At 43.2% G+C, this 22,533-nt stretch overlaps 11 protein-coding genes across 11 annotated transcripts; 5 read left to right on the top strand and 6 right to left on the bottom strand.

Annotated features, from left to right (window-relative positions):
- Window positions 1-495: 495 nt before the first annotated feature.
- BYT42DRAFT_596164 (tRNA methyl transferase) lies at window positions 496-1,542 on the top strand (the record flags this gene model as incomplete). Its single annotated transcript, XM_051570921.1, has 1 exon — window positions 496-1,542. One exon carries the CDS (start codon window positions 496-498, stop codon window positions 1,540-1,542), a length of 1,047 nt encoding a protein of 348 aa, XP_051418184.1.
- Window positions 1,543-1,741: 199 nt separating this feature from the next.
- On the bottom strand, window positions 1,742-2,550 carry BYT42DRAFT_166491 (uncharacterized protein). The gene is made up of 2 exons (XM_051562345.1): window positions 2,456-2,550; window positions 1,742-2,358 (listed from the first exon to the last, which is right to left on the bottom strand). Exons 1-2 carry the CDS (start codon window positions 2,456-2,458, stop codon window positions 1,942-1,944), a joined length of 420 nt encoding a protein of 139 aa, XP_051418183.1. The 5' UTR covers window positions 2,459-2,550; the 3' UTR covers window positions 1,742-1,941.
- On the bottom strand, window positions 2,543-3,176 carry BYT42DRAFT_590137 (PapD-like protein). The gene is made up of 3 exons (XM_051570460.1): window positions 3,061-3,176; window positions 2,824-2,976; window positions 2,543-2,753 (listed from the first exon to the last, which is right to left on the bottom strand). The coding sequence occupies exons 1-3, from the start codon at window positions 3,101-3,103 to the stop codon at window positions 2,605-2,607; spliced, it is 345 nt and encodes a 114-aa protein (XP_051418182.1). The 5' UTR covers window positions 3,104-3,176; the 3' UTR covers window positions 2,543-2,604.
- A 997-nt stretch (window positions 3,177-4,173) lies between these two features.
- Window positions 4,174-5,543, top strand: BYT42DRAFT_590136 (uncharacterized protein). Its single transcript, XM_051570459.1, has one exon. The coding sequence runs from the start codon at window positions 4,650-4,652 to the stop codon at window positions 5,349-5,351; it is 702 nt and encodes a 233-aa protein (XP_051418181.1). The 5' UTR covers window positions 4,174-4,649; the 3' UTR covers window positions 5,352-5,543.
- Window positions 5,520-7,719, bottom strand: BYT42DRAFT_590134 (S-adenosyl-L-methionine-dependent methyltransferase). Its single transcript, XM_051570458.1, has 5 exons — window positions 7,076-7,719; window positions 6,866-6,981; window positions 6,716-6,750; window positions 6,336-6,623; window positions 5,520-6,255 (listed from the first exon to the last, which is right to left on the bottom strand). Exons 1-5 carry the CDS (start codon window positions 7,535-7,537, stop codon window positions 5,795-5,797), a joined length of 1,362 nt encoding a protein of 453 aa, XP_051418180.1. The 5' UTR covers window positions 7,538-7,719; the 3' UTR covers window positions 5,520-5,794.
- Window positions 7,720-10,072, bottom strand: BYT42DRAFT_590128 (Alpha/Beta hydrolase protein). The gene is made up of 13 exons (XM_051570457.1): window positions 9,985-10,072; window positions 9,884-9,924; window positions 9,734-9,801; window positions 9,600-9,650; window positions 9,369-9,544; window positions 9,234-9,300; window positions 9,083-9,154; window positions 8,958-8,996; window positions 8,848-8,892; window positions 8,657-8,782; window positions 8,525-8,577; window positions 8,177-8,429; window positions 7,720-7,992 (listed from the first exon to the last, which is right to left on the bottom strand). Exons 1-13 carry the CDS (start codon window positions 10,039-10,041, stop codon window positions 7,934-7,936), a joined length of 1,107 nt encoding a protein of 368 aa, XP_051418179.1. The 5' UTR covers window positions 10,042-10,072; the 3' UTR covers window positions 7,720-7,933.
- A 520-nt stretch (window positions 10,073-10,592) lies between these two features.
- On the top strand, window positions 10,593-10,976 carry BYT42DRAFT_506219 (uncharacterized protein; the record flags this gene model as incomplete). The annotated part of the gene is made up of 1 exon (XM_051565078.1): window positions 10,593-10,976. The coding sequence occupies one exon, from the start codon at window positions 10,593-10,595 to the stop codon at window positions 10,974-10,976; it is 384 nt and encodes a 127-aa protein (XP_051418178.1).
- Window positions 10,977-11,134: 158 nt separating this feature from the next.
- Window positions 11,135-13,012, bottom strand: BYT42DRAFT_506147 (lanosterol 14-alpha demethylase; the record flags this gene model as incomplete). The annotated part of the gene is made up of 5 exons (XM_051565072.1): window positions 11,135-11,890; window positions 11,967-12,327; window positions 12,399-12,632; window positions 12,732-12,811; window positions 12,902-13,012. The coding sequence occupies 5 exons, from the start codon at window positions 13,010-13,012 to the stop codon at window positions 11,135-11,137; spliced, it is 1,542 nt and encodes a 513-aa protein (XP_051418177.1).
- Window positions 13,013-13,035: 23 nt separating this feature from the next.
- On the top strand, window positions 13,036-13,923 carry BYT42DRAFT_590121 (uncharacterized protein). Its single transcript, XM_051570456.1, has one exon. The coding sequence runs from the start codon at window positions 13,336-13,338 to the stop codon at window positions 13,744-13,746; it is 411 nt and encodes a 136-aa protein (XP_051418176.1). The 5' UTR covers window positions 13,036-13,335; the 3' UTR covers window positions 13,747-13,923.
- Window positions 13,924-17,094: 3,171 nt separating this feature from the next.
- Window positions 17,095-17,764, top strand: BYT42DRAFT_506176 (SWIB/MDM2 domain-containing protein; the record flags this gene model as incomplete). Its single annotated transcript, XM_051565075.1, has 2 exons — window positions 17,095-17,367; window positions 17,468-17,764. The coding sequence occupies 2 exons, from the start codon at window positions 17,095-17,097 to the stop codon at window positions 17,762-17,764; spliced, it is 570 nt and encodes a 189-aa protein (XP_051418175.1).
- Window positions 17,765-21,421: 3,657 nt separating this feature from the next.
- On the bottom strand, window positions 21,422-22,357 carry BYT42DRAFT_590115 (uncharacterized protein). Its single transcript, XM_051570455.1, has one exon. It carries the CDS (start codon window positions 22,213-22,215, stop codon window positions 21,658-21,660), a length of 558 nt encoding a protein of 185 aa, XP_051418174.1. The 5' UTR covers window positions 22,216-22,357; the 3' UTR covers window positions 21,422-21,657.
- Window positions 22,358-22,533: the final 176 nt, after the last annotated feature.

Raw genomic sequence — 22,533 nt, 5'->3', positions numbered from 1 at the left:
CTTTTCAAGCACCTTGTCAGCCGTTTGCCAGTGATTTAACTAATCTCATGCGTTCTAAGGAAAGTAAGTACCGTATCACCATTAATTAAACAAACAACCTTCCAGCAAGAACGAATCATGGCATGAAATAAGATGAAAATGGCTATCTAATGATACATCCAAAAATTTCAATAGAATCTCTCTGTGCTAAATAAGTTTAACCACCTGTCATTTTTTGGTGATATTTTTCCAGAGAGAAATTGGGGAAAAAAAAAGTGAAAGTGACAGGGTGCCTGAACTAGCAATTTACCGCAGGAATGGTGGCTGAGAATTTTATTTCGTAATTTCCGTCTTGTTTCTATAAATTCAACTTTCTTTTTTATTGAAGATTCCGAGAAATTGGGGGCTCCAAACCATCTGTAGTTGACCATGGTATTTCTACGTTACTTGCAAACAGCGGTACGACGATATCATACAGGATTGCGACCAAAGCCGAATGATAAGGTGGTGCTTGCCATGTCTGGTGGCGTCGATTCGAGTGTTTCCGCAGCATTACTTAAGCAACAGGGATTTCGGGTGCAAGGCATCTACATGCGCAATTGGGATACAGCCGATGAACGAGGCGTTTGTACCAGTGCAGAGGATTGGGAGGACGTTCAAAGAGTGTGTTTCAAATTGGATATTCCTTGCGAGCAAGTGGATTTCGTCAAGGAATATTGGACCGATGTGTTCCAGCAAACCCTGGATGACTACGCAGCGGGTCTAACGCCCAATCCGGATGTCATGTGCAATCAATACATTAAATTTGGTTCGTTGATTTCAAAGGTACCAGTGGACGCTTGGTTCGCTACGGGACATTACTGTCGTACCTACGATGGACGTCTCTTGCGAGGAAAGGACCGAAATAAAGATCAGTCGTACTATTTATCTACCGTTCCTGAAGACGCTCTTAGACGCACCATGTTCCCGCTCGGCGAATTCGAATCCAAAACTCAGGTGAAAAATCTCGCTGAACAATTGGGACTTCACGTTGCGGCCAAACGAGAGAGTATGGGGATCTGCTTCGTGGGCCAACGACGCCGGTTTGCCGATTTCCTTGCAGAATACATTGACCAGCCCCCGGGTCCTGCCGTAGATCTGCAAGGCAATGTCATTGGCCAACATCGTGGATTATTCGGATATACCATTGGTCAAGCCTCCCACATCTGTCACGGACCTCACAAATGGTGCGTCGCCGAAAAGGATGTACCGAATAATACCCTCATCTGCGTTCCCGGTTCCAATCATCCTGCTCTCTTCCATTCTGCTTGCACTGCCCGCAACTGGGTTTGGATCCATCCCAGCACCGCTTTAGAAGGAGAAAAACTTGTCGATGCTCAAGTCCGTTATCGCCAATCACCGCAGAAAGCCATCTTATCAAAGCAAGGCGATCGATACACTGTACGGTTCCTTGAACCCGTACGAGCCATGGCGCGTGGACAACAAGTGGTAGTGTGGGACGGGGACTGGTGTTTGGGAGGCGGCGTCATTGATACCATTGAATCCGCTTTTCCATCACCGTAAAAATCCCTTGGAGATTTCGCTCAAGGAGCGACAAGATTATTTTTTTTTCCCTTTCTTGTTTATATTTTGATTGTAGATATTGGCAATTGTATTTTTGTATAGAGTGGGTGATCTATCTGGTATAGACTTCCCAATACCACCCAATCCTAATGTTGTCACATTTCTCCATAATATGCGAAGCATACTACACTGTGTACAGTATGTGGATTGAGGTCGTTCATGCCGCTGGTTCCTTTTTTTTCAAAATGTCTTTATAAAGATCAAGGTGCGATTCCATAGATGATGAATACGTGAGTAGTGGGGAAAGGGGGCCGGGGAATTTGCGAGTAGATCGAGAAGGGAAGTGGTAGTAGTTTGGATGGATTGATGACCACAAGGAAAAAAAAGTAGATGGCAGGATTAGAAGAAGATGTAGGTGAATACAAAGACAATAACGGCAATGGCGATCACGACCTGCACTGGATATCCTTCGGTAGGGCGCGGTCTTTCCAATTGAGCCAAATGTTGATGAACTGCGTCCAAAGGCTGGACGGTGGGAGCTAATTTTCGGCCTGAGGCACTGTATTGCAAGCGGGGACGAACACTGGTAGGCGGTTCCTGACGTACCGCATCCAATTGTTTCCTCAATTGTTCAATGGTTTGACGAGCTTCGGTAAGTTGTTCCTGTTGTTCGTCATGCTGATTGCGACGGGATGGATCGGAGGCCGTGCTCGCAGGTTTTTGGCTTTCGACGCTGAACGGAGTGTCGTTGGACCGATAGGAGGACGAGGAGATACTCGGGGCAGCTCTGGACTGGGGTGCAACCGCTGCTGTGGACTGCGAGTTTTTCAGATGACAAAGAGAACATCCTTTTTTAGACAATGGTCATGACGTTGAATAGAAAGCCCGCCGGTCTTTACCTTGTCAGTCTCACCATTGACCAAGGACTCTGGTTGCGTATGACTTTCCTCAAGAGGCATGAAAGCGCATTTAATTTTATGCTGATGAATACCGGAACCTGGTTGACCTTCCAATGCTGCCCACTAATGGATCCATGATGGTGTAAGATTCCCCATCCCAAACTCAAATTTCATCCGCGTGATAAAAGACACATACCAAGCTTCCCATGTCCATTGTTTCCTTATCACCGGGTAGAATAGCGGTCTGGATCAAAAATTTATCCTTGCAAATAATATCATTGGCAGAATCCTGCTTATGCGGTTGATACAACACTGGCTCACGGTGAGTAAGCACATACACACAGGGACACAAATTCGTTGTTGACTGGAGAGCGAGTATTACCTTGAATCTCCATCACCTGTTGCGGGTCAATGCGACTGGCATTGGGACGAACAGAGTATTGCTTAGGTGCAGTTGTTTTCACTTTAAAGACAATAGGAACCGACTCGAGATTACGAATGACCACTCGTACCTTACTCGTTCCCGTCAATGGTCCTAACCACAATATGCACAGAAAGTAGCCATTCTCAGTCAGTCTACTTTGATACGTCGACCCCTACAGAATGCCCATGTATTTACTTTGGAAATATAGAGTATCGGCAGGTTCCAGATGGACAGACATTTTACAACAATACAAAGAAAAAAAAAGACTGAACAAAGAAAAAAGCACTCAAGACATTGGAAAAAAAAAAAAAGGTGTACGAAATTTGACGTCATCCCAGAAAAATTAAAAATTTGACAATGATTCCCCACTCAAAAAGGCCGATGTGAAGAACAGACCACCCCATCTTTCCATCATGCACCATAGTCCATGTACATTTGTTGCAAGTCTTGCGACTTGCATTGGAGGCAGGAAGCAGCGAAATAATATAATTAGAGAAGAAATGTCGTGAACCAGGCTTGTAACCCAATGTATGTGACGTAAAAAAAAAAAAAAAAAAGCGAAACAACAATTGTTAGACTACATAAGAAACCTTGGCTGCATGCCGCTCTGCTACTGCTTTATCTGCAAGACATCGTTCCAAGTGATTCTAGAATTCGCTTGAAAGTTGCAATCAAAGAATTGTCTCTGATGGTATTGAAGAGGTCATCCATTAGTGGAGCGTAGCAACAATCATCCCTCCACGCTCAGAAGTGTTGCTTGACAATGAATGTTCCATGCTACGTTACTGAGTTCAAGCATAACCATCCCAACATCTCATACTTGATTAGTATGTATACCCGCTTTGATAAATAGAATAGTCGAATATTGCATGAATCTGTGCGCAAAAAGAATGTGAGCAGAACCCAGAAATAAAAAAGGATAGTCTTTTCTGAGTCCGTCTTTGCTTTGATGATGAATTGAGTATAGTGGACTTCAGGGTTGTCAACTGAAAAGGAGGATCAAGCCATGGAAAAAGCGCCCGATTCGGAAGGTGGATTTTGAGTTTTGCGTTCTGGCCCAGAATCCCCGCTTGTTGATGGTGACACCAAATCAAAAAGATGGAAAAAACGAGAGAGAAGATAATATTTCGTGATGTTGATTTGCCATATGCACGATATCTTTGGGCAGCGGAGATTCAAGGGCGGAGATGCAAGTGCATTTGTCACAAGGTCATGTGAACTATATCGGGCTGCTCATCAATCAAAATAGGTTATCCAACCCTATAAAACACTGGGCGGCCTGTGTTTCCATCATGTCAGTTTCTTCTTCTTTTTACCGTTTTCTTTCCATCCTACTGCGATTGTAACCATGGTTTTCTAAATCTATTGTCTGTTTTTTTCTTATTCCATCGTCCTCGTTCGCTTAGTTACCAGTTGTCTATCGCGTATAATTTTTTTTTTCAATTCTCGGTAGTCGAAACTGATCGTTATCGTTAAATAACTCTTAAATCTTTCAATGCCCTCCTCATTTGGATTTGTCTCTCGTAAGCACCTCTGCTTTACCTTTACACCATCTCAGCCTTTCTTCTCTTACTGCACTGACGCTCCATCCACCTGCACCCGCAAGAAATCACTTCAATTCGACGTTTCCGCCCATTAATCCATTTTGTTTTTCACTCCTCTATCTTTTCAAACTGCAAAAAAGAAATTTTTTATATATTATTATCAAGCCGAAAAAAGAAATTACCCACGCAACCTATTTAGAAATTATCGGCAAGCTATCGCGACCCGATTCCAACCCAAACATGACCACCACCACCAATCCAGACACAATGACAATTCAAAACACACTAGCTGCGCTGCTCGGGAATCCTCATCTTGGGCTGCAAGGTTCGGTACTCGATGATTGGCTCGCGGACGAGCTATCCAAATCTGGCATTTTACAAAACTTTCACCTACCACAATCGCCTCCTCTTACGATTTCCTCGCCATTGGAAGAGAAACCAAACCCTGTCTCGACGCCGTCCACGGCCAGCCGGTCTTCCCCCTCCGCCGAAGCTTTGCCCTTTTTACTATTCCCTGAAATTCAAGACACCAAGCCTTTGTCTCGGCGGTATCCCACCCTTGCTGCCCGGCCAGTGCCCATCATGCCCAAAACCACGGCGGACGAAACTAAGGTCGCCATCCCTATTGCCCCTAAACCGGCATGTGCAGTCGGCAAGCGGAAACCCGAGGATAAAGAAGAAAATGATATTGCACTGAAACGAAAAAAGAATACTGACGCCGCGCGTCGATCAAGACTGAAAAAGCTGATCAAAATGCAATCGCTGGAACAACGGGTGGCGGAACTGGAAGGGGAAAACTCCCAACTGACAACGCGGGTCGCTGTTCTAGAATCCGAGAAATCGGGCCTTGAATCCAAAGATAACGGCTTGACCGAACGCATTCGCAATCTCGAAACCCAGTTAGCCGAAGCCCACAAAGCCTTGACATCAAGACAAACATAGAATTCTCCCTCCCCCCCTTCCGCCTTGTATTTTTTTCTTCCTATAAGCAAGCCTTTTGTATCCATTCAATTCTTTCTTCTATTTTTTTTCTTCCATTTCCAAAAAAAAATTCTTATACAATATTATTTCATGTCAGCAGCATATAAAGTCAATAAATAAAAATGCAGGCTAAAGATGTAGACATCCAATCAATTAATGATCATTATTCACGTTTTTTACTTTGTAATTTTCTTGTATTTACTTGCAATTTTTGGCACCATTATATACATAATTATTTTTAAAAGAGGAAGATCATAAAATGAACAGGAAGGGAAAAAGGGAAAACAAAAAAGAGTTGCGTTGGTGGTCGTGGGATGATGAACGGTAAGGGGTATGGAGAAAGCAAAATGAAAGGCAAGATGGTGTGGAGGGTAACGTGAGACGACGAGGAAAGCAACAAAGAATTAATCGACATAACCGTCAACAAAGTCATTGATGGTTTCCCATGTAGTCGCTTCCATCACGGCAGAAGAAGGAGTGGTGAGGGGAGAAGGAGAAATGGAAGAAGGCGGTGTATCGATAGCGACTCGCCAATGCGTCATTGGAGCCGCATTCGCCGCTGGCTTGCGGCCGTGACAAGTATACCAATGAAGATGGGATTGATATTGCTTGCATTCCTCCATCATTTCCTGAATATCGCTGCTGGTCATACGGCCTTGACGCAGTTTGGGGTTCAATGATCGTACATACGCTTCAAAATTTTGGGCATGGATCTCGCTTGTCTGGCTACCCCAACCCAGCGGAATCGCCACACGTTCCTGATGCACGTCCACAAACCCTCGATCAGAAGGTTGCGTCATTAATAATGTCGATAAATGCTGGCTCAAAAACATATCCACATTAAGCGACCGCAACAGGTCCCGCACTAAAGATCATCATGGAAAGAATAAACGTTCAGATCATCCTTGATCGTTATTTGCATGAATCGATTAACGTGATGCTTACGGTATTGATTGAAAACGGTTTCGCTCAAGGGACCTGGTCGTTGTATCGCATAATCGACATCGAGAATTTCAATGTGACCCATTGGTTTGAGCACGCGCTCCATCTCCTCCAGAAGCTTAAGCAACTGCGTGTGCGATAAATGACACAGCATTAGCCGCATATGGATGTAATCGAATGTTTCATCGGCATAGGGTAATCCGTCGGTGATGAAGTTGTGGTGATGGAAATAAGCGTTGGAAGGTTTGATGGTGGTAGGGAACATGGTACACAGATCGACCCCGTAAAAGTCTAATGCGTGAGATCATCAGCCAAACTGAGCAACTGGTCTGGGAAACAAAAATAAAATAAAAATAAGCATAGAACAAACAAACGAAGCTTACCTGCATTTCCATAATCGGTCGACATTTCGAGAACCCTGTGCAACCGATGGTGAGGATAATGGTGAACATAAAAGGGGCGATACCAGCAAAAATAAAGTCACACAAAAAAAGCTGGCCATGAAAAAGAGAACCAAGATTTGATATCCTTACCATGTACCGGGGCCACATCCTACGTCCAACACTTGGGCTCGGGATTCAGAATCTTGCAAGATGGACCTCACAGGGGCAACAAAGTTGCCATTAAGGGCATACTTTAACAAAAAATGCTAAAATAAAGATCACCCGACGTCAGTCGAGTCCCATTCTTTTTTTTTTTTTTGCTCGTGAACATCCATTGTCTTGATGGCTTATATAACTTACAAGAATCACTAAACGATCCGACTCGTCATCATCGCACGGTAGCAGGTACTGGATATCGGGAGAATCGATGTAACGACGACCTTCCTGCATGGTAAATTCTACTGGCGCAACATGATCGGACGCTGACAATGTGCCGACAGCCGTTGCATCGACGACCGTGGTAGTGGTGCTGCTGGGCGTCATCGTGCCAGTTTCGGAAACAGTCGACAGGGAACGGTTGGAAGAACGTGGTAGGATGGCATTATCTTCTGTGCGAGTCGACGAAAGACTGCTGAGGTTACTGCCGATCGATGAACTCGTACTGGAAAACTTGCGTCGATTCATCCCAGCACCGGCCCCTGCCGCGGCTTCAAAAAAGTGTTGGACATATGGGCTCTGCGATAGTCGACGTTGCGCTTTAGGTGACAGGTTTTTCGATACAACGTCCGGTACAGGAGATTGTTGTGATGCGGTGTTGCCCATGAATGAGTGATGATACAGATATAAAAGTTGACAGGCAAAAAGTTGAAAATGAAAGGGATGGGGAATCAAAAGGAAAGGAAAGAGGGGGAACAATGAAGAAAAATATAACAAGACAGAAAAAGGATCAAAGAATAGGTCCACTGAAAAAAAAAAATCGAAAGGGAACAAAAAAAGGGACAATGGACCAAGAAAGGATAAAAGTTGTATCCATGGAACCAGCGACCTTTTTAGAGTTTATTTCAAGACATATCCAATCAAACTGCATTCGCAGATCTCCACTATATTTTATAGTGTCCAAATTTTTTTTTTTATCCTAAAAGTGCCAGTGAAACGTTTGCTCCTCTTTGTAGTGGAGTTAGTCATACGAATTTAAAAATGACGGACATCCAACCTACTTTAACGTTGCCATCCAGTGAGGTCCGCCATGGCTTGATAAGCATAGTCAAAATACCCAACTGGAGGGAAAAAAAAAAGGAACCATTCCAACGGAGTCGAATCGCAAGTGAAACAAACGCAAAGTGAAGAATATGAAATAACGAACGAGCAGAAAAACTGAGTTAATTTTTTTCTTTTTCCCGGATTTTTTTTTTTTTTTTTTTTTTTTTTCATTTGTTTCCTTGACCCGAACCATCCACTTACCGTTATTGTGGTCGGCATGATCCAGGCAGACGAGTTGTATTTGGGGACGATGGGTGGCGCTTTTAAAGACCGTGGCTTCATTGGGGACAATGGTACGTTGAATCTGTTGGTCATGCTCAAGCCACTGTAACGTGAAAAGAGGCGGAGATGCTTTTGATCCATAAATGGCGCGATGGAACAGCTGTTGCGAGTTGTGTCCGGGAATCTCCAAATCTTTCGCCCCGTATGTAATGAGAATAGGACATCCCACAAACTAGATCTCCCGGATGTCGTTAGCATCAGCACACTTTTTTTTGTATTCTCAATTGGTTTCCGCGGAACTTCCGAGAAAATCAGGTGTCTCCATACCTCGATACGCGACAAGGAATCGAATTTATGAAGCAACTTTGACAACAACCAATCTATGAGTGACAGTGGCATTCGCAGTGTTAGTCGTATCAGCATCTGAATCCACAGCCGTATAAGCACATGAAGACGTACTCTGCACCGGAGGCATTGTCCGAAGAGGCGCCAAAATCGGCAGGTATTGCAAAAGACGGTATTCAAAGATCAAATTAGGCAACGAACTGTAAGCTGCCTTCAAAATCAATGCATTGGGCGGCATGCCTAAATGGGCACGCATTGGATGAGTTGACCAAGCTGACAGCGATTTTTACAAAGTTGCTACCTACCTTCTTTGGTCATATCGTAAGCGAGGGCCGTCGCTACTCCGGTGCCTGCATTCAATATATGTCAATAAACAGAGAGCCCACAGTCAAAATAAGGATGAATTGAATGTTACCCAGTGAATGGCCAATGAGAGATATGTGCTCATGTGTCACTAAGTTACAAAAGTTTAGAAAAATTGGATGCCTGGGGGTATATGTGTTATCCTTTTTTCCTAGTTGATTTAAGATGATCATTTACCGTTTCTTGCGTACAACCATTCCAAGGTTGCTTTGGCATCGAGATGTAACCCTTGTTCGTCAGGCACGCCATCTAAAGAAACCGGATGAATGGGGCTTATTTTCAATGCGAGGAACAAGACAAAATATCATCGTGGTTGTCGCCCACTCACCTGAATCTCCAAAACCGCGATAGTCAATGGTAATGATATTAAGACGGCGGAATTTTTCGCTGAGAGCCTATGGGAAATCGGTTAAGAAAATTCGGATACTGTACGCTCGAGATCCAAGCTCCAATTTCACTTCACTTTGTAAAGATCGACACGCCAGGGAGCGGCTCGGTTCATGGCGTTGCCGTGAAAATAAATGACAGTGTCATATTGAGCATCAGCAAGAGCAGCATCAAATACACTGTCCTGGACATGTTCTTTTTCACGAAGCTGATGTTTCATATGATATTCCAAGGGAACAAAGTGCCATGCACCTAAATAACAACTGAGATAAAACTATCAAACAATGCACAAGTCAATCCATCATACCGAGTGTCACATTATCCGACGTAGTGATCTTGATATTTCTAGCATGATTGTCTATCGGTTTGGAAAAGGAAAAAAAAAAGACATTGATTAATCTCACTATGCAGATAAAACCCCACCCCTTTCCACTTTCTTACGTGCATAACCGTACGATTCCGGTACATCAAATTTGCTCGGCAACTGAAGCCAGTTGCAATAAACCAAACTAAAGTTTTTTTACAAGGTCAACTTGGTCATTAACGTGCTAGGCTGATTGACACGATGGGGCATGACCGGATTATACTTACGCGCGTTGAGCGGCGGGAAAACTGAACAAGAAGACAATGACCTGTGGTCGACGTTTTGAGTGACAGTCTATTGTTTTAGTCCTCTTCACCCAGCTACTCACTGCATACAAGGACACGACCAATGTCGTGGCCAGTACAATCTTGCTCATGAAACTCATAGTGTATCTGAGAACGGAAGGACTCGGCCCGCCAAGCGCTTCGTGATTTTTTTTTTTTTTTTTTTTTTTTTGTCACGGGCGGGCGGCGCACAAATTAAAACTTTTGATTGCCTAGTAAACGAATGCAGCTCTGGTATCGAATTGAAACGAGGACGGGCTCGAAACCTCCAGTCCATATCCAATACAAGGAAAACATCAATCCATGATTTTTAAAAGTTGCTGTATGCACCGTAACTGTAAAGTAAAAATATTCAAAGCAAAAATGGTGTCTTTCGGATATCAAGATAGGATCAAAATGTATCATAAAGCGATTCAAAGATGCTATGATGATGAAATATCTGCGTCTGCAGAGGGTTTCATGTGTGCGTGAACATTTGCCTGAACAACGTGTTTATATTGATAACGAGTAGGGATTGCATGAAATTTGCTGGTGCTGTTGCCTCATCGCTTGAGCCACTTGAAACAACGATGGGCGGTTTTCGGGACTGTTTTCATGGGAATTTTTTTTGTAGAAGTTTCAGGGCGCCAATGGTGCAGAAAGCTTGTCGGTCATGGACGTGGTGACAAGTCAATACCTTTGCCAAATCTACATTTACTGCTATGAGCAACTGTTGCAGTGGCACATCCCGCTTCCTGAGCCGGAAACGGTGTTTGATACCGTGCGATGGTTAGCCCAATTAGCGTGGGAACACTCACCAGACATTATTCAACGATACTACATGTGGCTGATCGCGTTGCCATTACAACCTAATGTTCTGCCGGTCTTCCTGATCTTGGTGATTTTGTACACTTTGTTTTCCCTGGTGATGTTCGCGATACGGGGTCTATTCCGAGTGGCTTATGGTTTTTTGCGTTTCACTTTACTTGTTACTCTTTTGGTCACCTTATTCCTCTTCACTCAACAATACCTGTCCCCGACGGACACAACAGCATGATCCCATTCTATCCCTCCTCTCTTTTTTTTTTTTGTATTAAACAGAAATTTATTTCATCTTGCTAAAAAGAAGAAAGATAAACAGTATACGTGAGATAATTAAAAGAAAAGAAATACGTTATTTAGCAATAAATAAGGCACCATGACGGAGGCCGTTCTCTACTCTCTCCAAGTGTAGTGAAGCTTGGCAGGATGTTCCGGCACCACGACCATGGAGGTATAATCGGGTTTGGGTACCGATTGACCGGCTTCCAATTCAATATCAAACATACGGATAAAAGTGGCAATAATCGTCTTGATCTGGAGGTAGCCGAATTGTTCGCCAATGCATCGGTGACGACCGGCGCCAAAAGGCAAGAAAGGACTCTTGGAAGAGATACCGACCGCACCAAAACCGTAATCAATATTGGCATCATCGCCTTGTTCAATTGAATGGATAGGATCCGTCTTTTCCAACCAACGGTAGGGATTGTACGACTTGGGTTCGTTGAAGAATCGACCATCGATCTGAGTGACACCGGGAGCAGCACAGATGTAGTTACCCTTTGGGATTTCATGACCCGTCTTTTCATAGAGGATTTTATCGGCGACAACTTTACGCATCATCTGGAAAATCGGAGGATGAAGACGCAGGGTTTCACGAACCACGCTTTCCAACAAGGGAAGGTCTTTCAAGTTTTCAAACGTCAATTCAGTCTTCAACGAGCCGAGCTTTTCAATTTGTTCTTCACGAAGTGCTTTGATAAGATCTGGACGAGCTGCCAATTCCAACATGGTCCATGCCGAAGTAGTAGCGGATGTGTGCTGACCACCAAACAAAACAGCAATCATCATACCAGCAATGTGATGATCAGGAATTGAGGTACCATCCTTGTAAGTGGCATCCATCAGGGCTTGAAGGAGATCCGCATTGGACTGTGGATACAACCAAGGGAATAAGTTCATGATCATCTCGAACTTCCGGGGAGGGGGGGGAGGCTGTAAAACTTACATTGTCACCTTCGTTCTTTCGGCGTTGAATAATGCTAGAGTACAAAGCGGCCATTTTCTTGCAAGCGATATCACGGCGTTTGTAGGAAGGCAAAGGTAAGTTGGGAAACATAAAGTTGATGGGTTGAAATCCTTGATCGAGATCATAATACAACTTGGCAACGTCACCGTCCAAGTTGGCGCGGATTTCCTTGCCCATCAGACAACGGGAAGCAGTGCAAATGATCAGCTTGCCAAAGGTCTCATACGCTTCCATGAAACCCGAAGGCTTATCAAACTTTTTAAAGAAATCCTGAACTTCCTGTACAATCATAGGTACATGCTGGCGGAAACAATCCGAATTCAAACCGGCCTTGATAAATCTACATGTCCAGCCCGGTGAATCACTTCCACAGACGCGTACCCATGTTTCTCAAAGAGGGCAATGTCTTACCTTTTCTGTTCCATAAAGACGCTGTGGGGTGCGTCGTACACGACTTCGGGACCAAACACGTATTTCGTCATATCGTTGTAAGCTTCGGCAGCCGAGGACAGGTTTTGTTTGCTGTTAAAGACGAACTGGTTGCCATCGGGACCCAAGCAAACCGTGACACGTCGACCGACCATGTAAAAAGTGAATACTTCGCCATATTTTTCCTGACACTTTTCAAGAAAAGCAATAGGATTGCTATTTCACGGTTTGGGGAGGTGGGGTGGTTTAAAAATTAGCGCCCAATGATGCAACCTAAGATTTTCCGTGGAAAGGATGATCTTGTCGGAAACTTACATGCCAAATTCGATGGCATTTCCCATGAAAGGAATCCATGAAAACACAGTGGGAGGTTGTTTGGGATTACTGGGGACAATCTAGGTAATAAGATGATAGTGTGGGGATGAATAAGTTCCTGAAGCATCTGATATCAAAACTATTGGCAAATATTTTTGTTTTTTCAATACCAGCTGAGACAAGATATGGATGGCAAATGCGACGGCAATGACCAATGCTCCGTAAAGGAGCAAGGTGGATGCGGAAGGCAATGAAGCAACCAGATAGGATATTAGTGACATGGCCTAGCTAGATGATGGGGGAGGGAAAAGCGGAGGGAAGACACTCGGTGACAGCTTTATAGGGAATAAAGGCCGGGCCGAACCATTCCCCAGTCACAAGTGGCTGTTCAAGAAAAACTCGGAGTTGAGCACCGATGCATTATTGGCCCGTGATCCACCCTCGCATCATCTGAAAATTACACACGCGAGTGGGAATCCCCGGAAATCAAATAAAAATGCGATGTATGCCCATCCAACATAGCAAAAAAAAAAACATTGTCCTTCTCAAAAGACCGTGACATCACGAACTCGTGTGGCATGCTCGGGTGGTATGCAGGGCACGAATGATTACATATTTTAACCATTTCGGCCTTCAATGCTTTTTTTTTTTCGTAACCGTCGTTGATGGGCCATGCGCGTGCCAAGGCTTCAACATAGACATCAAAAGGAAGAAAGGCAAACATAGCGTCTTGACACTCACTACGATATCACGACAGCCACTAAACATTTGGATGTCATCCGTTTGCAAGCCTCCGTCTAAAGCATCTATTCAGTGGTGGATCTATTTCAGACAACGCAGTCAGCCGTCGATCCGTGCTTTATGGTTGGCTGCTGTAACTGGGCCACTACCTTTAGACGGACACGTCGTGGTCAGGGCGGGCACCATGTGCTTTATGTCCCTATTGTGTTGCAAAAGAGCTGCCACATGTTGTGCTGTTTACCTCGGGACAGGCTATCGGTCGTTTTCATTTTAAAAACTACGATGATTGGTCTACTTCAAGGCGTCATGAAAAGAAAAAGTGGTGTGGCCATTCTGTACAGTTTAATTGAAAAAATCGGGGTAAAATTTTTTACAAGTCAAAAATTTTAAAAGAGGCAAGGTAATGTTGTTTTAAGTAATTAAATAAGAGAGACAACCAAAGGACAAGGGCATACAAAAAAAAAAGATGGATGCATAGACAAGCCACACTTACTCTTCTTTTGTTTTTACTTACAAAAAAACTGTTTTCACCGCATTGCGGGAGCCGCCACCGCACACCGCCAAGGCATGGGCTTTGTTCTTCAGTATTTGAAACTACTACACAGTAGAAGTATACACAACAAGTGAGTGATTCGGCATAGCATTCAAAATGTAAGGAAGGCACTTGAGCACAAATACATTCCCTTCCAAAAAAAGTTTCCTTGTTGACCACAAAAAAAAAAAAAAAAAAAAAAAAAAAGAAGGATTTTCGGCGCGCAAGCTATTTGTGAAGGTTCAATCGTTTTGATATCACAGTTGTGGTCATCATGGGTATACGTACAAGGTAGGTGATATGAGCAAACTTTGATAGAAATAAGCAATAAAGGATATATGGCTCGATGGATGGATTTGCGAAGAAAAAAAAAGAAATAGATGTGCGATGAAGGGAAGAAAAAAATGGAAGGAAGATGCGTGGTATTTTATAGACATGGAAAAAAAAAGGCGATCCCTCGTGCTGTAGCTAAAACCTTTATTGTCTAATAATGAAGCAGGAAAAAGACGCGCGCATCGCTTCACTTCATAGTTATCCGTTGATAAAAGAGGGTGGACTCATCGCATGAAATAGCTGCATGAAGTAGGTCTCAGATAATGTTAGAGAGAGATCTTTATTCTCAAGTGTTCATATATCGGCTGATGGGATACACAGGTGCACATAACTTTGGTACAGACGTAATGCATGGCTAGTTAAACTATATTTCAACTCTATTATACACTTTATTGAAAATAGAAGTCATCGTCATGAAGATGGCCTCTTCTTTTTGATGAACAAAGTCGTCAGTTTCAGCGCATTTTCCCTCCAGGATTACGCAGGCATTCTATAAGGCCAAAGTAATATGAGAAGATCCACCCACTCCTACCAATAAAGGACCAAGTCATGATTTTTGCTTCCTTGCAACTTATTTCATTATTATTTCTTCAGTTCCCGAGAAAAATGAACTGAAAGATGAAAAAGACTTTAGGGAAGTCAACAAATTTATCGGGATTTTGCCATTCTGTACCGGATTATTGCCATCCACACGAGATGTCATGACTGAGCGCGTGAAGTGCTCTCCTGCCTACTCCTTAGGTGTTCCTTTTTGACGGCTAAGGAGACATAATCAAACGGCCAAGTTGAAGTAAACCGAGTCACTGGTATAATACCCAAAACGTCGTTTTCTTTTGTGTTCTTACATCGTGACGGCGCCAATGCATGGATAGCTGATGGAGATCGGACTTTGAAGGTGCCATGGGTGGGCGCGCCGAATGGGAAAGATTGAAACAAACTTGGACGGCACAATTGATCAAAACGTGATCTCATCCTTCTGTTCTTCTCAGGAGGATGCATGTCTCAATGTGGCTAAAAATAGTGATGAAAAAAAAAAGATCTCGTTATGCGATTCTTTGAACCCAAAGAAACCGTGTGGCCTGTCAAGAAACCCTAGAAAATGTTTATGGTCTCCATTTTTCGTCCTCACCTGCAAAAAAAACATTAGACCATTTCCAAGGAAAGAGGCAATGACAAGGCCCGCCCACAAAAAAGCGTGATCAAACATTCACGGCTTCTCTAGCTTGACGGATTTCAGCGGGAGTCAATCTGAATTTCAAGTTGGACCAATGGATATGAACCCCGACGCCGTGATGGTAGGGCCTGTTTGCTCTCTCTGGTGAGAGCGGACCTTTTTGACGTTGCTGAAAAAGAGCCTCACAAGTGACATGCGAGGAAACAAAGAAAAAAAAAGGATACCAACAAGGAAGGTGGAAGAGAAAGTCTGTGAGCGCCTTTTGAGGCACTAGCGATTCAATGGTTGGGTTAGCCTCATCCCCCTCCCCACCCCCAAAAAAACATCAAAGCGATCGAAACAAAATAAAGTCACGGATTTCAATTTTTACAATACTTGTTCTACAGGTGATCTTTTTGGTTTTGGTGCCATCTTTTCTGCTTGTTTCTTCACCTTTTTCCCCCTTTAGTGAAGTTGTCTTTTTTTTTCTTTTGCACCTTTTTTTTTACTTTCATTATTTTTCTATTATTCCTGGGCCAGCTCATTTGTTGATTATCATATCCGTCCGCACCTCTTCCTCGTTCATGACGGCAACACTCTGAACTCTACGTTATATGCACTTTGGTAAAGTAAATACATCACAGAAAGAATCAGTTCTGGTTTTTTTTCTTTTATTTGCCTACTTTTCTCTCTCTTTTTTTTTTATTTCTTTTTTACACTTGATTTTCTTGTATTGTGTTTAAAATGATGGAGATCATGAAAAGCTGAAAAAAAAGGATAGGCGAGGCGACGGGGTTAGAGAAAAATAGAAAAAAAAGAAGGGAAAAAGGCTTGTCCACTAAAGAAAGATCGTTGCAACATAGAAGGTTCAGATTTATAAAGCATCTTCACCCCACGAAAAAATCATGTCAGCGGAATCCAATATCCTGCAATCTTTTCTAGAAGATGATCTTTTGGCTGTGCCGCAAGGTGATCAGCAGAACAGAGACTCTGGAATAGGGACAAGCTCATCGGACATCACCGGCTTTTTGGACGGCGCTTTGCTGGATTTCAATTCATACCAATTTGACTTGCCGTTACCTCAAGATTCACAACAACAACAACAACAACATCAGCAGCAGCAGCAATCACAACAGACCCAGCCATCATCACAACACCAACAACAACAAACACAACAACAGTCTCTCCATTCACATCGATATCCATCAGCCACTTCACCCCTTTCACAACCATCACAAGACGGAGATCCACATCAACACCAGCAACACTACCCACACTCGCACCAACACCAACACCAACACCAACATCAAGAGCAACAGCACCAGCAACAGCAACAGCAGCAGTGGCAGATTTTTTCTACGGAAACTTCTCCTGCGGCTCCTCCGCCTCCTCATTCAGTGCAACCACAACAACATCATCCTCATCGTCCGATACAGAATGTGCAGACGTCTCCCAATTATACCCATTACCTTTACCAGCAGGCCCCCACCAGGCCTACCACAATCTATCACAATCGTCCTCAATCTTCTTCCACGTATCCACCTTACTATTCCCCTGTTTCTACCATGCTTTCCACTCCGTCCAATCTCGCTCTTCCTTCATCGATGCAAAATGGATTTTACCCACCGCCACAGCGCAATTACTATACTTATGCACCGGCCAAACCTGATCATCGACAAAAGCGGAAGAACGTAGAGTTAGAGAACGGGTCGCCCATCGACCTTTTGCCCCCAAAGAAGAAATCCAAAGCTAAAAAGAAAAAAATCAAAGAACCGGAAGATCCCAACGCCCCTCCCAAACCGAAAAGAAAAACAGGTCTGAATAAACCACTCATACTGAGTACAGCATTATCGGCGGTCATGGACGGTGATACAGAGGTGAGCCTTTTTTTTTTTTCAGAAGGAAGCATGCTCCACTTTTTTGAGTTGCTTTTTTTTGGCCGTTGTGCTTAATCGTTTTCTTTTCTTTCTTCACTAGTTATCGCGTCCGGAACTAGTAAAAAAACTGTGGAAGTATATCAAGGAGCACGAACTGCAAGATCCTGTGGACCGAAGATACATTTTATGCGATGAGAAACTCAAGCTAGTGTTCGGAGGACAAGACCGAGTGAATAGTTTTACCATGAACAGAGATTTGTCTGCACACCTTACCAAGAAAACAGAAGGGCAAAAAGATACATCTGTGTCTCCTGCATTGACCGCCGATACACCCGACGATATCGTCGTCACCCCAAAGGAAGGGGAAGTCATTCAGTCTTCAATGAGCTCATCCTGAACAAGCCCGTTGCTATTCGTTAACTGAATCTGCTCTTTTTCTTTCATCTGCTCGCTGGGTCTCTTGCTTTTCAGCTCTCGTAATTGTATATGTAACGTCTTTATATTGACTCTCTTAATCGATGAAATTTGTTGCTTTTTTTTTATGTGTAAATAAAAGTTTGAGGGAAGAATACCATCGATAACTTGTTTATCTTGTCGTTAATAGCCACAGAATGATAGATGAACCCGACCCTTTTTTTTTTTATATCAACAACCGGTTCATGTTGGATTGAGATAGTTCATGCACCCTTATACATAAACATTGAGAAGGTTTTTGTCTTCTGTGATGATGATGCCTACGTTACCGACGTTACTGAAAAAGCAAATGTGGCCATTAGTACATCCTGCAGATGGGCAACCTTTTTTTACCCACAAAAAGTCGACGCCATTTTGAATGGCGTATTTTGGTTACTTCACTGCAGTAGCAAGGGCAAGCGAGTCAATCAACGTGGTGGAACGCGAATACAGAACCTGCAGCACCTCATTTTAAGATTAAGATCAAAATCAACAGGCCCAACGATGCATAATACAAACATGGTAATTTTCCTTCCCTTTCGCCCTCAGCGATGGTTGAGCAGCGCCATCAAATAGGTTATCCAGTCAAGCGGAGAAAAGCCGCAGACAAGGCAAGAAAATGAATGGTGCCAGTATGATTTGCTGATATCAAGGATAGGGGTGAGTGATGATAAGCATTGATGAGATTAGCTCCTGCATGTGATGCTAAGGTCTCCACATAGTCTTTCCAGATTCAAACCATATTTTGATGTTCATCTATCCAAAGCAATTAGAGTTCATTATTTGGTTGACAAATCGGCCTCCATTACGAGCCATACAAGCAAACCTCCCACTCCCCAGCAGGGGATGGCACAGCGCGTTTAAAAAACATACCAGTCGATCGTGTAAATTCAAGTTGGGTATACAATATGTGTCACAGACACCAGGTCCCTCGAAAGAGAGAGCTTTTCACCGCACATGCTTTGTTATGTGAGGAACTAATTATGATAAATGAAGCGGGGGCGAAGCCTCTTTAACATGGATGCAGTCTGAATATACAAGGATGGATGGCAGTGCCTCGAGTAGGCTATCCATTAGGAGGTAAGTATCGTTCTAAAGGATCATGGCGAAATGAACCAAATACCATAGGAGACTTACCCACAGCTTTACTGTAGGTTCAGCATCTTTGTTTATGCAAGGATAAGGAAGAAAAAATAGTTTTCACCGCCTTGCGTTACATGGATTCAGTGACTAGTTACACGGAAAGTCCTGACAAGGGCATATGAAAAAGCCAAGCGATGAAAGCCAAAAAAAAGGGAAGGAACAGTGCAAAAGCGCTATACCACCTTATTGATAGCGAGGAGATGCAGTAGATGAATATAAACAGATCCCGAAGGAGAGGCCAAGTCAATGGAAGGAGTTTATATTACCTGCATATCCTAGTTTAGGATATTCAACATGTGCCAGTGCAAGATGGCCAAGGCACTCCAGATGGAATGGATCACCAAACCCCCCCCCCCCAAAAAAAAAGCTCGTGCTCAAGTTAAAAAAGAAAGCAAGCAAAAAAAAAAAAAAAAAAAAAAAATAGAAAGATGCCCAGGATGGTTGCATAAGTGAAATGCCAACCGATCGCGATCGCATTATCTACCACGCGTTTTGTTATGTATTCATTCTAAAACTTGCGCCCTCTTCCATAGACAGACAAGGGAATACAATGTGTTTTTAAACATAAAACGTTTTAATCTAAACCGCAATGGCGGGAATACACAATTAGGGAAGGTATACTGTATGTTATTTCTCTGTTTAGCAAACAAAACGAGGCCTTGTATTCCCCAGTTTCTCTCAGCAGCCATAACAAGCGCCACCACAGTAAAGGATGAACGCCGAAATAAAACTACTTCCAAAGACCTCAACCGAGAAATCCATAACTGTCGACAGACTATCAACAGGTTGTCATCAGCATGATGTTTGGTTATGAAAAATACAAAAGGATTCGCATAAACGGTGTCATTGGGGATTTGAAGAGACATATCACGTATGATGTAGTCGCATGCAATGTTTGTCATTTTGGTTCTTTTATCGTTTCTAGAAAGTCCATATTGTGATGCGACAATTGCAACCAGAACATACTGTAGAGAACAATCGATGGATGGTACAATACACATGTGAATTTGGGGGTGGGGGCCCTATACCAAGCCACGATTTTGTGATGTGTAAAATGGATATATGAGCATCGTTGAGAAGCGCGGTTCCTGGAAATAAAAGCACGAATAGCCGTATCTCAGCTTGATTGTCCGTTTCTAGTGTTTTACACTAAAAGACACATGATACCACTTCGTCATCGATTACATCCTTTAAGGCCATGGTTTAGCCAATCCAAGTAATTGCCGATTCATGTATTGTCCGTTGACCCATTGTGTTACGATCAAACTAACGACGACTTTTTTAAAGTTTTTTTTTGTCCCTCCACAGACTGGTTTTTTTTCTTTTTAGTTTTCCCTCCATTTTGTCAGTTTTCATACAAAGAAAGCAACCCCTCTTCCCGGAATACCCCATCTTCCGATCAGTAGGCAACATCATCGTGTATCGTAGTATTTTATTTTCTATAGATACGTGGCATGGATACCAAATTTAGAGAATGTTGCAACAAAGAAAAAAAAACCAGCCGCTACGCCATCCTGAAGGCGGAAACTGCCCAAAATGGAAGGTGCGAAAACGAGTTTGACAGTATCACCATGTCCATTTGTTTGATAATCGGGTTGCAAGGCCTGCGGCTTAAAAGGAATGATTGAAAAGCGTGACCCATTACGATCGTTTGTGGCAAAGACTTGTTGACTCGCAATAAAACGAAAACAAGCCTAGTGTGGAGGGTTAAAATAATTCATTTTTCGCTGTGGAGTCTCTCTGAAAACAGAAGCTTCTGTAAGCCGACAGTGTCACACACATACTACTGTCCCTTTTTCCGGCTGCTGGGCTGTACGCGTCCCCCCAAAACTGTATTTTTTAAAAAAAGTTTCAGAATCATATAGAGTTCATCTAAACATACTCATACTAGCAACATGGTATTTCAGAATTTTGAATGCTGCTGAGTTTTCGCATGTGAAAATGTAAAAATGTATATCCAACAACGGAAGTGTTGACTCGGTTCCCATGATCTGTAAACCCCTCTCACCAGGCACTTCTTCCCTATCATTCTATACATGTGTGCCAAGCAAAGGATGCATGGCTTTGATCGCTGGCATCTTAGTTCGGTAGTCACCGCGTCCCTTCCATTGTACGTCTTGTTCTGACAAAGTGACGGAGGCGTGGAATTGTGAGGTTGGATATCGTAATGCGGAAAAGATATTCAGTGTACTACTCGAAGTCAGCCCGTTGTAAATCCGTCTTTTAGCCAGGGTTGAACAAGTAGGGTATGGGAGGAGAACATGTACGATACAAATGGATGTAGAGGGAACGACAAACAGACATTAAGTTTGGGACAATGTGCACCCTGGATTCGGCGGACTCAAAGTAACAACATGGCGGGTTTATCCCACAGACCATGTCACACTAACCTTTCTTTCTACTCATAACATCATCTCCAAAGACTCATGACAAAAAAAAAAAAAAAACATGGTGACAAGCGTTGAATAAATAATCAGACTTTTCATCCATATTCACTGATTTATAACACCATCTGCTACATTTTTTTTTCCGCAGCAACTTTCTCGACACTATGATATCATTGAAATTATTGCTGTGTATTTCTGTTGGAATGATGACTTGAGAGAAAATAATAATGAAATAGGTCATTTCGACTGGTGATTTTTACAAAAAAAAAAGTTGATTTGGAAGAGGTGATATGATTTTGTAGCCTATTTAGGCATGGCGTAGGACATGATCGATCCGATAAGCAATACCATTGGCTGCTCGGATAGGCTGGTCGGTGTCAACGACGGCTTCCCCGTTAAGGACGGTCTTTCGGGATAGAAAGTGATGCTTGACGGCAATGGTTTCATCCTTCAACATTGTGTTTAACTCATCGGCTTTGCGCAATGCTTCCGGATCAAGTACTCCCGACGGCACAATGTGGCTGCGCAAGAATCGTTCCAAGTCATGCTTGGCTTCAGCGTCCATGCCACGACGGAATGCGGCATTGGTGGGAGCAAACACGGTGAACGGTTGATCAATTTGGGAATTGTTGAAGAGGGCAAAGATGGAGTCGACTTGGGTGAGGACATCCATAAAGGTCGACAAGGAAGTGTCGGGCGCTAGTTTATCAAACAAGGATTGAGGCTGGGCTGAAGACCGGTAATCGGGAGCGCTGGGTTCATACAAAAGCTTGGGCTCCGTTTCCTTGGTCGGCGGCATATTGGGCCAAGAGAAAACTAGATGAACCAAAGGAAAGAGACACACAAAAATAATCCAAGGCGTCATCGTCTATTTTTTTTTCTCCTCTCTCTTTTCTTTCTTTGTTCTTTTTTTTAACTTTGACAAGATCGTTATTCTCGGCAGAAAAAGGAAAAAGCAATAAAAAAGAACAAAGAAAAAATGGCTTCACTTGCCTTTTTTTCTTTTCTTTTTTTTTTTTGCCAAGGGAATTCCTCTCTGGTCAGAAGGGAAAAAAAATTGGGAATTTCCATATTTGGGTTGACGTCATATCTGAAGGTGAGACACTTGGGCGCAAAACCGGGTTGCACGAAAGGAGGAAAGTGTTTGATGGGGGAATCCAAGGAAAAAAGAAAAAGACGCAGA

This window comes from Radiomyces spectabilis (genome assembly GCF_025331425.1).
Source record: "Radiomyces spectabilis strain NRRL 2753 chromosome Unknown BYT42scaffold_19, whole genome shotgun sequence".
NCBI classification, from domain to species: Eukaryota; Fungi; Mucoromycota; class Mucoromycetes; order Mucorales; family Radiomycetaceae; genus Radiomyces; species Radiomyces spectabilis.
This window is presented reverse-complemented; position numbering and strand designations above follow the sequence as displayed.

Excerpts from the sequence above, each read along its gene's own strand:
- BYT42DRAFT_590137 (XM_051570460.1), bottom strand. The coding sequence starts at position 3,103 with ATGTCTGTCCATCTGGAACCTGCCGATACTCTATATTTCCAAA. Across the intron at positions 2,977-3,060 it reads CGATACTCTATATTTCCAAA|GACCATTGACGGGAACGAGT; the intron begins GTAAATACATGG and ends TATTGTGGTTAG. Across the intron at positions 2,754-2,823 it reads ACAGGTGATGGAGATTCAAG|TGTTGTATCAACCGCATAAG; the intron begins GTAATACTCGCT and ends ACCGTGAGCCAG.
- BYT42DRAFT_590136 (XM_051570459.1), top strand. The coding sequence starts at position 4,650 with ATGACCACCACCACCAATCCAGACACAATGACAATTCAAAACACACTA.
- BYT42DRAFT_590134 (XM_051570458.1), bottom strand. The coding sequence starts at position 7,537 with ATGGGCAACACCGCATCACAACAATCTCCTGTACCGGACGTTGTATCG. Across the intron at positions 6,982-7,075 it reads CGGATCGTTTAGTGATTCTT|CATTTTTTGTTAAAGTATGC; the intron begins GTAAGTTATATA and ends TCTTTATTTTAG. Across the intron at positions 6,256-6,335 it reads AACCGTTTTCAATCAATACC|TGCGGGACCTGTTGCGGTCG; the intron begins GTAAGCATCACG and ends GATGATCTTTAG.
- BYT42DRAFT_590128 (XM_051570457.1), bottom strand. The coding sequence starts at position 10,041 with ATGAGTTTCATGAGCAAGATTGTACTGGCCACGACATTGGTCGTGTCC. Across the intron at positions 8,893-8,957 it reads TCTCATTGGCCATTCACTGG|GCACCGGAGTAGCGACGGCC; the intron begins GTAACATTCAAT and ends TATTGAATGCAG. Across the intron at positions 8,783-8,847 it reads TTACGATATGACCAAAGAAG|GCATGCCGCCCAATGCATTG; the intron begins GTAGGTAGCAAC and ends GTGCCCATTTAG.
- BYT42DRAFT_590121 (XM_051570456.1), top strand. The coding sequence starts at position 13,336 with ATGATTACATATTTTAACCATTTCGGCCTTCAATGCTTTTTTTTTTTC.
- BYT42DRAFT_590115 (XM_051570455.1), bottom strand. The coding sequence starts at position 22,215 with ATGACGCCTTGGATTATTTTTGTGTGTCTCTTTCCTTTGGTTCATCTA.